This window comes from Solanum pennellii, chromosome 11 (assembly GCF_001406875.1).
Source record: "Solanum pennellii chromosome 11, SPENNV200".
NCBI classification, from domain to species: domain Eukaryota; kingdom Viridiplantae; phylum Streptophyta; class Magnoliopsida; order Solanales; family Solanaceae; genus Solanum; species Solanum pennellii.
Genome location: NC_028647.1, coordinates 5,757,321 through 5,773,770, shown reverse-complemented (window position 1 = coordinate 5,773,770; position 16,450 = coordinate 5,757,321). Strand labels below are relative to the sequence as shown.

General features: G+C 36.3%; 1 protein-coding gene across 2 annotated transcripts; it reads left to right on the top strand.

Annotated features, from left to right (window-relative positions):
* The first annotated feature begins 590 nt into the window (after positions 1-590).
* On the top strand, positions 591-15,139 carry LOC107004760 (small glutamine-rich tetratricopeptide repeat-containing protein 2). 2 transcript variants are annotated; one of them, XM_015203108.2, is made up of 10 exons: positions 591-709; positions 3,533-3,750; positions 4,782-4,815; positions 7,228-7,364; positions 10,054-10,120; positions 11,771-11,870; positions 12,425-12,588; positions 13,841-13,887; positions 13,987-14,037; positions 14,434-15,139. In XM_015203108.2, exons 1-10 carry the CDS (start codon positions 637-639, stop codon positions 14,809-14,811), a joined length of 1,269 nt encoding a protein of 422 aa, XP_015058594.1. In that variant the 5' UTR covers positions 591-636; the 3' UTR covers positions 14,812-15,139. The 2 variants fall into 2 exon arrangements, with proteins under 2 accessions (XP_015058594.1, XP_015058593.1); XM_015203107.2 differs by having other exon boundaries at positions 3,533-3,789.
* Positions 15,140-16,450: the final 1,311 nt, after the last annotated feature.

Below are 16,450 nucleotides of genomic sequence, written 5' to 3'. Positions count from 1 at the left end.
CCGAGATTTTTTCCCACTGGGTTTTTCTGGCAAGGTTTTTAATGAGGCAACATATAGTGCGTATCAAAAGATATGTGTACTCTTTCTCCTTCACTAGAATTTTACTCACAGGGTTTTTCCTAGTAAGGTTTTAACGAGCCACATTATCTATGGACATCCAAGGGGGAGTGTTATAAATACATTGAATTAAGTGANTAGTCCATAAGGTTGGTACATGAACAACCATTCATATTCACTAGGTTACATGAACCTTTTTGGATAAGAATGTATCTATTTATTATGATACTTAATATGGTGACCTTTGGAGTGATTTCTCACTCTATAAATAGGATTGTTCATTCACTATTGTAAGATATACATATGAGACTTATATACATTTGAATATGAAGAAAATTCCTCTTCTTCTATCTACATCTCTTGTCTTCTTCTCTTTATGATTATATTCTTATGAGCTTGATTTTATAACAAATGTCTAGTTTTAGATTACTATTTATAACATTTTAAGATAATGTAAGAAGGTAATAGAATTTTCGTAAAAATAATAGATATTATACGAAATAAATTAGACATATATATATATATAAATACTAAAGAGGACCAGATTCATAAAAAGCCACGCGGTGGTCTCCTCCGTCAATGGCGAAGCTGAAGACGGATTCTCCTCTCTCGCGTCGCATAGTTCTCTCCTTCTTGCGCTTCCTTGATTCTGGTAAATTCTTCCTATTCTATTCTCTCTGATGGATCCATGCACATTTTTCGCAGTTTATAGATTACACTTCTGTATTGATTAAACAGAAATGAGCGTTACAGACCCTGCTATTCAGAATTCCGACGCATGGTGCTAAGCTAAATCAGCGATGAACAGTTTATTTTGATAAAACGAAATCAATTTATCGGCTTACCACACTAAAATCAGAGATGATTAATTCTGCTACTGCACTGCATAAATGTATCCAACGTGCTGATTAGAACGGGAAACTAAAAATTCATAGGGTAAGAGTTACTTTAGGTTGGGGAGGGGGGGTTTAGGATCAGGCTTTTGTATTAATTGGTACAAGTTGATCTTCTCAGCATATTCAGTTTAGATCTGAAACTCATTGGTGAAGTATTAGTTTCTTGTATATGGTAATTGGTGGGTTTTGGACCTGTTTACCATCTCTTATGCTCAGTAGGTTTAAAGGGAGTTGAGCATGAGAATTTGAAGTGACAGAAAGGAAAGCTATTCTTCGAAAAGTATGTTGGGAGTAGGAGTATTTACTATGGACACGCATGGGTGCAACATTAGGGTCTTGCATATAGCAGTTGGTGTGGTTCTAGAACCAATGGTTAGAAGGCATTGTTTTCTTTTGAGAATGAGTAACGTACAAAGGATTGAACAGAACTGCAAATGGGAACTTTCGGCTGCCTATCTTTAGCATTTAGAATGTTGTATGGAGCGTTGTTAGGCAAGTAAATCACATTTTAATTCTCAGTTTATGAGCTAAATTACAATTTTGATTGTATCCTATGGCGTGTAGTTGGTGTTGTAGGTGATTCCCTTTTTTTTCTTCTTCTGATAATCATGGTGTCCAGGGTAGCTTGTGCGCACGTTGACTCATTCCATGGGATACCTGGTACCTCACACCAGCAACAAGTACTTGACCACCAATGTTAGAACAAATAGGAAAAAATCATCTAGTGTTTGGTCTTTGTTGGGATATGAACCAAGACCTCATGATGTTCAACCCACTTCATTGACCACTACGCCACACCCTTGAATGATTCTTACAAACAACAGGAACTGAATCCGGATGTCTGGTTGAATCTGAGCATCGAGGATTAAAAAGTGGAGAAAAACAAGATTGTAGGCTAAAAGGATAAGCCAAAAATGAACATGCTACTTACTAAGTGATTTGTAAGAACAAACCAAACTTAGAGGGAATCATAAAAAAAGTGAGGATAAGGAGACATTTAAAGTGAAAAAAAAAACTAGTCATGTTTCACAACCATCAGGCTGCCGCTTCTCATCCCACAGACAAAATCTGATCAGCCATACCACCATGTTTCCTCATCTAGCCTTTGTTCAGGGCACCCATTTCCCCCAACCTGTATCTTTTAGCATTTACAACCACCATACCTATCTCCAACCCTACCACTACTTCCTCTGCATTTCCCTGCCTTGTTAATAATATATTCAATTCCAAGTTTGAAACCTTATCATTAAGCCTCCTTTTACTAATTACATTGATCCATCATCCAAGTTTGACACTTAAGCTAAATGAATAAACGTTAAATATTGTAAATTTGGAATCCAATCCTAAAAGAAAATGTCCATCAGTACAAATATTCAGCCTGCCCTCTTTTGCACCAGTTCACATCATCGTATTCTATCCTCTTATATAATCCCTTCACAAATTAACAAACCATCTCCCCACTTCCCAATGACGTCTCGAAAATCCCACAACATGCTTTAAAATAGTTGTTGTTTTGGGTTGGAAAGAATAGACGGTGGAGGTCAAAGGAAAGAATTCTTGGAAATGTGGAGTAGTGGAGGAAAGCAATAGGTCTTCTTCCAAAAAAATGGCCCTAACACAATCACTGGAGGCTTGAGTGATGGCCGTAATTTGGTTGCTAATCACCAAACCAATCTTATGATATACAATGGAGTCAAGAAAATTGGAATATTTAGAACAAAGTAACAAGTAACAACTTAGCTCAAACATCTGGGACCAGTTATGTGATTTAAAAGATACTACTGTTAGTCCAGCTTGTGTTACGTAAAGTTGGACATTTTATTTTCTTCTTTTTTGATGTTGTAGTATCTGTTGCTAATTCTTCTTTTCAAATGAAATCCTCGTGATTTCACAAGTATTTTTATTGTAAAGAGATTAATGAAAAGGGACAAGAGGTAGCTCAAGTGGAAAGCACCTTGTGCCTCCAAGTTTGAGGTTGGGGGTTCGAGTCACCAAGCTGTCTGTTTGACTTGTATGTGTCCCTGTTTTGAACATTCAGATTCTGCCAGATCATGTTCTCTTACTTTTATGAAAGATAACCAGATTACTCTATACATAAAATAATGTTTTAGAAAGAATAAATGAAGTCTGGATGTAAGAGAGAGATCGTACAACTCAGTTTTAGGAACAAGAGACCAGTTTTGGCTTTCAACTTTTATGCCAGACCAATTTATTTGCTCTAATAGGTGAGGGATCCAAACAAAAGTACTAGATGAGCACTAGTGTCCCCTTAGGATTCCAAATACATTTATTGAAGCCAGTTGGCAGGTTAGACTGGAAATAATTATATCCTTAAGAAGTTTCAAGACTGCTTGACTGGGTAGCAGAACTGGGAAATACCAAATTTATTTGGGATTTTGGAACCTCAATGCCTTAATAAAGCATTTTAATGTTACATTATTTGGTGCATGTTGTTTTCGCTTTCTTGTTTCTCTTAATAATGTTTGATGTTCTGGTGTTTGTTCTGTCAGTTAGGAAGTTTTTTCAAGTCTTAGTATATCAATTTCGCGTTTACTGACAATGTCTCTCTTGTTTCACAGTGGAACCTGCTGCAGGAGTTGATGATGAAGGACTTGAGGTTGCTAAGCAATGTCTATCAGAGGCTTTTAAGATTGATCCTTCATCTCATGCCTCAAGTTCAGACTCATTAGTGGACATATTCAGTACAGGGGAAGCAGTTGACCAAAGCCAAAGAAGTGTAGATCTTAGGCATGATGTATCTTCATCAGACGCTCCTTGTACATCTTCAAGGCAGAAGGTTGTACATGCTAAAGATGCAGATCGTTCACATTTGCTGGTTTCCCCCATTCCTACCCCCTTCTTCTTGATGTTTTTTTTTCCTTTATTTCATCTGTCAGTCTTCTCAGCTTGATTCTTTTGGATAGTTTCCCCTTATTTCATGTATTTTAGGTCCAGTTTCTATTCCTTATATCAGCATGTTTGCTTTCTCTTTTCTATATGTGGCCTATCAGCTATAAACCTGTGAGGTTTAAATCCGCTGTGTTGTCTACATCTACATCTTCTCTTATTTTCATTACTGTTCACACGACAATAGTTTTCCTTCATGGTTGGGCAAAATTTAGATATTTGGGGCATGACCATGATCATTAAGTCACATTCTAGGGCTTCTAGTAAGTAGTGTTTGCTATGCACCTTACGTCTAATAATAGTCGTATCAGTAAATTACTTTGTTGAGATAAAGAGATCCACACGATTGTCCTCTGTGGATGTCATGTTCGGGGTGTCTCAACTCTTATACTTGTGCTTGACCATGGTACTTAAGCATCAAATGCAGCCTAAAAAATAGGCACTTCATAAATTTATCATTACATTGCTGTCATATGCTCACAAATTACGATGTAAAGAAGTTATATTGGTTAGAAACTGTGTGCTTGATGCCACAGGGTTTTATGCATAAATTCAAATTGGATGTAAATTCATTGGCTATGTTGTTGTTGATGATGAAAGTTCACGCGAAATTTTGTCACTAGATTATCTTAGCTCAAATATAGTTTTCTTTTCAAGGATTGGTTGGTACAATCTAGCATGGAAATGATTGTCAAATGCTTACATCTGGAGTACTGTGTGCTTTACAGTACAGCCATGACAGAGACTTACTGTGACAATATCTGTTGCCATAGTCATTTTTTGTAATTTATTTAGGCCAAACATTAGCTACCGTTAATCTCCTTTTTTTCCCTACCAATCTTTAATTGAACTATTGGTATGTGTTTCAACATTTTTGTGGAGCATTTAACTTTTTAACACATTCTATTTTTTTTTTATCAGGCCGAAGATAGGACAAAAGAAGCTCACAGTTTTGGTAAGGCTAATTTCCAAATCTATGTTGCTCGAACTCTTAAAAAATGTCAATGTGCGAGTGTCGGGTTCTCCAGAAGTAGTGGATTTTTGGAGAATCCGACATGGGTACACAGCATCAAGTGAAGAGTCAGCGCAACTTAGCTTCAAATTATAGGTTCCATTGAAGGGCTCTGTATAATGTCCTCCGATTCTTACTTTGACTAGTATACCACATTTAACCATCTTACTTTTAGTATTTCTTGTCCATACGTTTGTGCTGTCATCGTCAGTGTCATTAAATGCTCGCTTGAAGCACACTTAAACTCTGAAGTTTTGTGAGGCGCAATTTAGACGCTCCACCTTGCTTAGATGGCGGTTTTGTGCAAGCACCAAGCCACTTAGACCTACACCTCATCACCACGGGTCTGTCTTTAAGAGGGCAAATCTTGGCAATTAATATAGTTGGCAAAGCAATAGAGTTTTTGTTAACAAAACGTTATTAATGAACTTTTTAGTGATCGGGATCAAGAAACTAGAGAACTAATAAAGCACTGCTAACTAACTTTTTTTCTAAAAAAAGTACATGTTTGCATCCAATTCTTAAGTTTAATTTAGTTCATGTACTTTTTGCATCTATATTTTGCCTAGTTCCAATTTTACACTTTGTTAATACCAAATGATTATTTGTTGTGTTTATAGTAACAAACTTTTCTACACTTTTTGCAATAAAAACTGTAGTCATTTCTATTGGCAGTGAGTTTATTTCTCTTCCGGTCTCAATTTATGTGACGATGTTTGCCTGAATTCTTTTTAAGGAAAGAAAGACATTTGAAACTTGTGGCCTCTGTACGTCATAAACATTTGTGTTGCTATATATTATCTCACCTCATTAAGAGTAAAATGGAAAGTTTAAAATTAAATTATTTCTAAATATTATATTTTCTTTGGGACAAACTAATAAGATGAGTGCAATATAAAATGGGACAGAGGGAGTAATACCTTAAAACTAGTTGCCTCTTTTTTATTTATTTTTTACATAGTTTCATAGTAATTTATTATATTATTGAAAACCATGAAAATAAGGTCAAGGACAATTTTTCCAATATGCTTAAAATGTACAAAATTAAACTACTCAAAAAAAGCTAACACAAACACCCCCTGAAGTGTTTCTGTCCCCATGTTGTAGCCAGGTTGCCCTGGATCTTTGTCTCCTGGCAATCTCTTCTAGCTATATCTTCGAACTCCATAGTAAGAGCCATTCTAGAAGCTATCTCTTATTCCTTTATCAAAAAAGAAGCTATCTCTTATTCCTGTAGAGCTCTATGTTCCTGTATCTCCTTCAGTTCAGCAAGCTGGGAAAGAACCATTTGTTTCTGAACAGGTACATTTCCGTGACTTGTCTTACTCCACTCCTTCAATTCAGCTTTCAGAGCTTTCAGTTTAGCCACCAAAATATACCCAGGGCTACCACTGAAATTGAAAGAGCCCAACCCTCTCATTAAACCATTCTGTATGCAGCCACCTGTTTTCAAACTTGAAGTAGCTGGTTGTCTCCCTATCCCCACATTGAAGCATTAGTGGATAGTGGTCAGGAGTCATCTTCTGTAAAATAGACTGCCTGATGTTCCTGAAACTGGCATCGAATTCTTCTGATATGAGGAATCTGTCCAACCTATTATTTTGTCTATCTCCTTTTTTCCAAGTAATATTTTCCCTATCAACTCCAGGCCCACTAATTCCATGTCTTCAATAAAATCCTTAGCTGCGCGGACTCTTCACTTTTGATGCCGCACCCGTGTCGGATTCACCAAAAATACACTACTTTTGGCGGATCCAAAACGCACCCGTTGACATTTTTGAAGAGTCCGAGCAACATAGCATTAAAATCAGAGAAGTTGGTTCAGATGTATGTCTGGTTAGCTATAGTTTGGAGAATTCTTAATTTTCTATATCGACAATTTTTTTTGAATTGAAATGAAATAGGGTGAGTAAAGCGGAATATCTGTAGTAGATTCATATAAAGTATTCTCTGCTTGTTGGGATTGAGGTTTAGTTTATTGATTATTAGATGTAACAAAATCATTCTTCTAGGCTACATATGTCTCGCTATTTTCCAGCCTTTCTTTAGAATGTGGAAGTGGGGTCTTTTAGTTCAAATGGCATACATATAGGTTGCTGACATGGTTGCAAAGAACAAGTACAAGTCACTTGCTTTTCCTGTAGTCTTTTGTTCTGTTCCTGTTACTTTTTAGATGCATTTTCTTGTTCTTTGTTGAACCAAATACGTTATTCATATCTTTTAAACCTTGTTTTGCCTTCTATATATTTTCCTTTCACAACATATGTTTGCGGCAGTGGCTGGTAGAACTGCCTCTTTCCTGTTTGCCCTAGTCTCTTGCTTTATTCTAATCAACTCGTGTTGTTTATCATACAGGTATATCCAAAGATGAGCTCTTTGGGCAGTTTTTTGATGCTCTTGAAAAATCTCACTATTTCAGAAGCTTGCCCGATGGAAATGACGATCAGGCTCAGTTGGATAAGGCATCAAGGATATTCCATACTGCTTTGGAGGTATATACTGGTACACAAGTTATTTTGTTCACGGTTCGACAACTGTGATGCATGAGTATTCTGAACTCGATGGTATTGGTTAAGGAAGCACAGTATTTCATCTCACACCTTTTTTTACCGTTTTTCTGTTCAACCTTGCAGTGTAATCTGTGAACAATACTTCATAAATGGTATTTTTTATTCAAGAATTGACATCAAAGTATTTTCTTTCACCGTGTGATGCAAAATGCTTCCTAGATTTGAAAGGCTCATATTTCCTTTATTTGACATCATTATCACCGATGATAAATTTTCCTGTGATGATGTAAGAAAGAACACAAAAAAGTTTGATCAGAAAAAAAGACCGATGTTAAGAAGGGGGAACTCATTGTTGTTAAAGACTCGCATGAGAGTGCTGATACCCTAGAGAATGCAGGTTGTGATTTGCTTCGCTTAGACAATGCATCAATTCAGGCACCAAGGGGCTAAGACCTGGGCCTCATCTCCGCACCTATTTCACTTAAATACAACTTCTAATTCTTTGTCCAAAAATGTAAATTTTGTGAAGCAACTATACATAAATACCCTCAAAGTAGTCGTCTTTTTTCTGTTACAACCTTAAGCTATGCAGGGTACCCCTCTGAATCATATAAACTGGTACTAAGAGCCCCCTTTTACGCCTACATGCCATGGACATGGAGTGTTTTGCACTTTCCAGCAGCACATGGGAGGAGCATTTCAAGCGAACTATCATCTGGTTAGGGCGGAGATAGTTTCCCATTTGAATCGGTCTGGATACCTAAGGTACTGATGAAGGTGTGCTTCTTCACGTGGTTGGCGACTAGAGTGGTTACTGATGGCGGAGTATCTTAGGAAGAGAAAGGTTGTTCGTATAAGGTGGTGTTTCTTGTGTAAGGAGGCAAGTGAGGATGTGGATCATATTTTGTTACATTTGCAAAATTGTCACGATATGATGGTGGGATATCTTTAGTTGGTTTTGGTGTTTCTTGGGTTATGCTGAAATCCGTGAAGGAGTTAATGTTCTGTTGAAGAGTGGCACTAGGAGAAGAAGGCACAAGACTTAGAATGTTACTTCTCTTGGTCTTCTTTTTGATCATTTGGAAGGAGAGAAATAAGAGAGCTTTTGAGGGGGTGGCGATGAGCTTTGCCTAATTGAGGAGAGTTGCTGATCCCTTATATTCTTTTGGTGCACTCATATAGTTCATGTTTATATAGAGAGGATTGGGTGTCTTTTGGAGAGGATCATATTTTTGTAGATCTCTCTTTTTTGGTATACCTCCTGTATACAGCCATGTGGCTTTGTTATTATCTTTACAAGGAGAAGAAGAAAACAAAGAAAAGGAAAAGACATTGAAAAAAATAATTAAATCTCTTTTTACGTGGTAAAACATGATTGTTGTGTGACAAGAGCTTTTTATAAAACATATCTCCCGTAGGGTAATGCTCTGATGAGATTGTAAGTGACCTATGCTCATCATTTATTTGATGATGAGCCTTTTGTGAATACACAGTTACCTTTATCTTAAAAAAAATAAAAGGAACTAACAGTGAACACTATGTTATTCCCACACCAACCTCAGAGCATAGAGGTTATCTATTGGCATACATTGCTTATGAAGCAAAACTAGCTATCTTTGAAACTCGGTTACTTCCCAAACATGGAAATCCCTCCTGAATCACCTTATATCTCTTAAATTTGCCGAAATGTCAGCTCCTTTTGACATGATACCCTATAAATGCTCAGGAATTCAGTTTTCAAGAAGTAATGCCCACACCAGTTGTGTCCCCAAAAGCTAACCCTTCTCCTATCTCCTATCCTAAATGATAGGAGAATATTGCCATAAATTCTACCCATCCTTTCATAATATTCCTCCACAATCCGCTACTACAAGGCATGTTGACATCTTTAGTTCTCCACCCCCTTCCTATATGCACTGTCACACCCCTCTCCAAAATGTCTCTGTCCTAATTTATGGGGCACATATTGAATTTGGAGAGTTAAACTAAATTTTTAAATGCTTTTTTAAGTATTTAAGGTAAGTATTGGATTTATAATGCTTTTTTTGTAATTTTCAAATAATATATTTTACTCTCTCTGTTCCAATATATGTGACACTGATAGAATTTCGAAAGTCGATCAAATTTTTATATGTTTCTTTTTACCTCTTTTAAGTTATTAATTGTTGTGATTTATAGTACTTTTTATGTAATTTTCAAATATATAACAAACTAAAAAGAAAAGTAAGACAAATGAATTAAATTAGAGAAAGTACATAATTTCCAAAATACCGACGGCTAGAAGCATGCATGTCGAAGTATAGTTGTCTGCTTCTAGCCACTTTTATATAGTAGTAAATCTAGTAGAATAGCGATAGTGACTTTTATATAGTAGTAAATCTAGTAGAATAGCGAAGAAAGAAGATATTCTAGTAACCACCTTGGTCTCTCCACAAACTTCTCCAAGTTCTTATCTTATTTGCCCGATTGTGCTCTGTTCGAACAAACCATATTTCAGTTGATCAATTCAATTTTTTTTTAATCTATTTCTTATAAATAAGCACAGGCTCTGAGCATGTCACAGCTGCTTGTGTACATTTACTGGCTAGTGTTGCTTGTCATGATTCGATATAATTGTTGCTGTTATTGTTCCTCTGATATTTTCCTACCGCCTTTATTTTTATGGTTTTAGGAGATGCAAAAATCTGGATGTACTATGTTCAACCGAAACAACCTTGCTGAGATCTTAAAATCACAAGGTATATTGTAACTACAACTTTTTTCCCTCAAAAGTAAAGTTGTTTTATTGATGAAACAGCAAAGTGGTGAGATTACCAGTATTATAAACTGTATCTCGATTAGCTATGTAATGAGTTAAGAAATGTAAGATAGTATCAAATATTTTTTGCATTTTCAGCAAAATAGGTAAATATTATAAAGATGTATGACTTATAGAATTGTAACCCATAGAAACATAGAATTACAGCCTCAATTCATTCTTCCCATCAGAACTTCGTCTATTTCCTTCTCTTTGTACATGCAAGAAGGCACTGTATTCCAGATTGTTTGCATTGTCTTATTTTCTGCCCTTTGTAACATTCTATTGCTTTTTCACAATGTTTGGCATCATTCACGGTACACCAAATAGATTTAGAAATAAACTCTAGCTTTGCCAGCAAACAGGAATCCAACAGTAGTTTTTTACCGTTTCGGCTATTTCTTCACACTAGTAATAACTGCTAAGTTTTCATTGTTAAGCAGGTTTCTTTTGCTGCAATGTAGTAAGTGTTCAACAGGGTTTAAGATTGCATTCCAGGGCAATATTCTTCTTTCATTAGCAGAGCCATCAGTACCTTGTAGCAAGATTTCACCTAAAATGTACCGTCCTTCCTTGCTCGCCAAGTGGAAGAATCAGTTTCATTTGATAACTTGTTAGCTTCTGATAGCTAAAAAAAGAACTAGGATATGATTTCCATTTTCCAGTCTTGGAATGGCACCTGAACCTGATGTTCTTTTCATTTCCAATTACACACTCTTCAATTTAGGCTTCCTTGTCTAGTGCTTAACTGATACCTGGTTAAAGGTTTGTCTCAGTATATTCTGCTGCAGTGGGCAATCTTCCTAAACTTGATTTTCCCTCCATATTCAACTTTCAGCTTGACTAGATTGTTGAAATGTCCATAGTTCCCTTGTGTTCAAACTTCAAAATGGAACTTGGCTATATGAATCGTCAATATTTCACCCAAGATGATGTTCCTTAGCAGTCTGTGAAGTTGGAATAAGACCCACAAGTGAGAGAAAAGATAAGAGAAATTAGTTGATTTCTTCTTATCTACTTAAGCTAGGGTGGATGGTGGCATGGTGCTACCCCGTATCTGTACTGGCCGTGCAGGTAAAGAGTGGAATAGTTGATGTGCGTGCAAGTTGGTCAGAGTACCACTGTTATCAAAAGATGAATCTTCAATATTCATTTTGCCTATTTGGACCCATCTCATTCCAAGACGTGCCTAGTTTCCAGTATATTTAGGAGAAACAAACTAGTTGAATCACGAGTAGCACGTGGAACTATCAGTAGTTCATATTACTACAGGATGAAAAGCGCAAATCATGTTGAGTTGAATTCAGGGTAAGCTAATTTTGGTTCACACTTCACAGTAACTTGAACTTCCCTTGGGCCTCAGTTCAGCCATGCTCCATACACTCAGCTGAATCCTAATTTTATGGGACAGAGGATTGGGCTTTGAGTTACCTCAGTCATTGTGAAGATGTTTTCAACAGGGGCCTTACTTGAATATTCTCAAAAATGTGTGCTTGAGGTTGACACCTTCTCGCGGAGAGGTTTAGTTTCCTTTCAACGGTGTAGTTCATTTACTCAAAAGTTCTCTTTTCTTTTGGTGATTTTATAATAGGTAATAAAGTGATGCAGTCAAAACTTTACCCTGATGCTATTGAGCTGTATTCTTTTGCAATTGCACTTTGTGAAGATAATGCAGTTTACTATTGCAACAGGTGCGTCATTATCACATTGATGGAAGAAAGTTACTATCGCTTTTTGCATGTAAAAATATTACTTCATCCATCCCAATTTATGTGATATCCTTCCTTTTTAGTCAGTTAAAAAAATGACACCTTTCTGTATTTAAAACATATCTGGTGGTTTTTGTTTGGGCCAGTGTTTTAGTTCTGCATCTTTGCATTGCCTGTTGGGCCTTCTTTGTTTATTTATTTTAAAGAAAGACATTGTTTGGTTGCTTATTGATATATAAAATCAGCCTCCAGGTCTTTTTTCTTTTTTTTTTTGAAAAAGTAACAGTTTAACTTTAAACTTTTCATTTTACCCTCAAGAGATGTTCTATAGTCGCATAAATATCTATGAATTATTTTAGACCACAAGTATTATCATTCTTTCTTTCTTGAACTCCGTTGCCTGTCAAAAACCATGGGACGAAGGAGTATTTGTTATGTCTATTTTTTTGAAAATTCTAACAGCAATGAGATGAATCTTTCTAATTGTGAGTATCTCTGAAGTCCTACTTTAAGATGAAGTTTTTGTGATGTATCAGGGCAGCTGCTTTAACCCAGATCCAACAATATGAAGCAGCAGTTCAAGACTGCCAAAAATCTATTGCAATCAACCCCAATTATAGCAAGGCTTATAGTAGATTGGGTTTTGTCTATTATGCTCAAGGGAAGTACCGTGATGCCATAGATAAGGGATTCACAAAAGGTTGGATTAAGAATCTTTTCCGCTTTATTAGTTGTTTAGTTGGTTTGGTTTTAGAATTTTTGAAATCTTCTTGGTATTTTGGAGTACATTATATTTTTGAATTTATTGAGAATGGTCATCTTTATGCTCCAACATCTTTGGCATGCGGCTACTGGTGTGGTTTCTTGTTCTGTATTTTAACTGATGAATGAAATTAACTGCTTTCTCATTTTCTATATTTTGTTTCAGTTAGTTTCATCAGTTCACCATGTCATTTTACTTGAAGTTCTTCCCATGATACATAGTAAATATGCTGACATAATATATAAGATGAAGCGTAGATTTGAAGGATGATTTCACAAACCTCAGCTAACGCCTAACATTACTGCAAATGTCTTAAATCGTGCTTCTTAGGTATTTGAACTGTCTGCCAGATTTCACTTTGTATTAGGTTATATATAAGTCCTGTACTAGAAAAGGCAAATGGAACGTTGGCTAAAATGTCAAAAAGACAGTTGGATCCTCCTACTTCATTAGTGAAAAGTTTAAGATCATTTTACAGTCATGATTATGTTTGTGGGTACCCACTAAACCATAACGACAAAATCAAATAGAAGCAATTTAAAGAATTGGAAGGAAAAGATGAGTGGGAGAAACCACTATCTGCATTTAATGCTTTTCAATCTGCCTTCATTCTTCCTCCTTGCCTTTTCCCTCATCAAGAGATGGTGAGTGAAGTCTTCCATCCCCGACCAATAAATGGATTAAAGTAGAATTTCAGTCAGAATCTGCACTGGAAGTGATGGAACCCGCCTTGCACATGTAAACTGTGGGCATCGACTGATATCTATATCTATGAGGGATTAGGACAGCCGGGTACACTAAGCTCCTGCGATGTGCAGGTCTGGGGAATGGCCGGACCCCAAGGGTCTGTTGTAAGCAACCTTACCCTGCATTTCTACAAGAGGTTGTTTCCACAACTTGAACCTGTGACCTCTTGGTCGCATGACAACAACTTTACCAGTAACGCCAAGGCTCCCTTCAACTTTCAACACCAACTGTGAATTATTATATGTTATATTATTGTGCTTAGTAATGCATCTGTCTATACATCGGTCTTGGTGAATTTTAAAAACGTGTGCACTTTATCTCTGTAGAGTTAACTATGTTAGGAATTTAGATAAGCTGTGCCAGGATACAAATATTTGGATTTTCTTCTCTAGTTAATCCGCAAAAAGAAATCTATTTCTGACATAAAGCTTTGTTTATGAAGCATTGCAGTTGGATCCTAATAATTATTCCGTCAAGGAAAATATACGGGTTAGTTCCTATTATTAATTGGGGTTTTTAAGGTTATTAGCTGGAAAATGGTGTTTGCGGTATTATCTGAAGTATGACTCTCATATTTTAAATTTGTAGGTAGCAGAACAAAAGTTGAAAGAAGAGCAACAGAGGAGACGGAATGATCAGGTAACTGACAATTGTGGCATTACAGAAGAGCTTTACTTGATTTATTAAGTTGATAATTACAAGGTATGTAATTAACAACCAAATGATGTGCTGAGCTCAATACTCAGTACCTGTAATAATCTGTCTGTCTGTGGTAGCACCATCTAATGCTGCATTTTCATGTGAGGAACGACAACAAACATGTATATTGTCACTTGTAATCTTTCTGTTTAAAAGAAAGAATAGCTTTCAATATTTTTTTCTTTTTGATAAGTAAAAAAATGGAACATGTATCTGCAGTTCAGTCAGCTGACAAAGTGGTAATAAATTCAGCTCCACATATCTGAAAATTCAATCCTCAATTGTAGTAAGCATTAACCAAAAAACCCTATATTTCTTTCCTTGTCTATTTTGCAGAGCTCAACCTCTTCAAGCCATGGACAAGACTCAAATCACCAGCCTGCTGGTGCACCTAGAAGTCATGCCATGCCTCCACCATTTGGATCAGTGTCATTTGATGGCAATAGCATTCCTGATTTGACGAACGTGTTTATGAACATGACAAGAGATGCATTCCAAGGGCAGCATGGTCCAGACCGGCCAGAAGGAAGCAACAACACTGATTCAACCAATGATCCTGTTATAAGAATAAGCAGGAGCGTCAATCTTGGTTTTGGTGAACAGATGCCTGAGGAATTGACAGGAACCTTAAGGTCTGTTATGGAGATGTTTTCTGGAGCTCAACCTCCTGAGAATCCTCGGGATAACATGAATGGAAGGTCAACACCAAATTGAGGCCATTTATGTTAGTGAACTCAACCTCATTCTCGAGTTGATTAACATCTCCATCCTTTTTACCTATTGCTTTTTTGGTGAAGTGCACTCTTGCATCTGAATTGATCATCTTCCCCTCAACATGATTTGTACATTAAAGATCTAAAACTCAGGTTTGCAGTGTAATCTTAGGATACATCTGTTTTTGCCATCTCATATAGAGGGATTACATTGACAGAAAATATAGTTTTCAAGAAGTTACATAGTGTCATTTTTGTACTGGTATTAATGGGAAATGGAAGTATGGCCTATATCAGATAATTTTTTCTTTACCTTTTTTTAACAATAATTCCACTTCCCTAAAACAATAAGCCCATCACAATCCTATTTAACCCACTTTTAATGTTGATTAAACTTGTAATGCATATATTCAATCTTGTTTTTACTTGTAACCTAGTAAGTTTCTTCATCATTCAAACACTTGGTTAATATAGACCTTCATTAATTTTATCAATTATATTGACATTATCAGCAAATGATATACATAATAACATCTATTCTTATATTGTATTTGATTAATTTATCCAAACTAGCATAAATAAAAAAATGAACTCATCGTAGATCCTTGAGTTAATCGTGATTATATTATTTTTTGAATTTTTTTAACTTTTCTATTCTAATTTATGTGATGTACTTCTCATTTTAGTCAATCTAAAAATATACCTCACAAATTCTACATCAAAAATTTGAACCATTCATCGTAAATGAATCACTTTGAACAAAATGATGTCCTACGTGTTCATATGTATTAAGGTCCTACTTTCCCTGGGTTGGTACACGAGTCGTGAACCAGGTCCACAACCTATGAACACAACCATTAAAACAACTCTTAGTCACCTAAATTTCACGGCTAACATTGTAAGAGTATGAATTAGGTCCACAATTCGTAATGTCGTACCATTACTCATGAATTTATTCAGAGATCTCCAAAAATCTACCAAGTTTTCACAATTGATAGTACTAGTCGTAAATCATGTCTATGATTTGTAACACGGAAGCATTAGGGTTGGGTCTGCAAGTGAAACCCTAAAACCTCAAATCCCTTAATTCATATCAAATAAGTGTCCTAATGAGGATCTGGCGGTCAAGATATCTATGATTTTTTTCAAAAGTAAGTAGGAGCGTTCTTCCTTTCAAGCCTTTTGTCTTACCGTCTATAGACCTAACCTCACTAATCTCGACTTGACACCTTAGTCCTTTTGAACATCAATTTAGTGGGTCCACATCAGCCAGTGTTCATACTCTTAGCAAAGTATAGTGTTGGAATATGTGCGTCCACTACCAGTCAACGGACCAGGTCCCTTGACACAGCAAGAACAGTGCGGAAGATTAAACAATATAAAGAACACAACACAAGCAGTTTACGTGGAAACCTCCTTGCTCAAGGGAGTAAAACCACGACCTGTTGCACACACGACCTGTTGCACAGGATTTACAACCGTCTTCACTAATCTTCTCAAGCAAAAGTGAAACTCGGTTACAATCAATGTGAGAAAAAGTTATTAATCTCACGATCAAGTAATCTACCTATTACTTGAAGAGCCTAAGCGGATACAACACCGCCCACTAAACCACCTAACTCTAGATGACTTAGAATTTG

Excerpts from the sequence above, each read along its gene's own strand:
- LOC107004760 (XM_015203107.2), top strand. The coding sequence starts at position 637 with ATGGCGAAGCTGAAGACGGATTCTCCTCTCTCGCGTCGCATAGTTCTC. Across the intron at positions 710-3,532 it reads CTTGCGCTTCCTTGATTCTG|TGGAACCTGCTGCAGGAGTT; the intron begins GTAAATTCTTCC and ends CTTGTTTCACAG. Across the intron at positions 3,790-4,781 it reads CAGATCGTTCACATTTGCTG|GCCGAAGATAGGACAAAAGA; the intron begins GTTTCCCCCATT and ends TTTTTTTATCAG.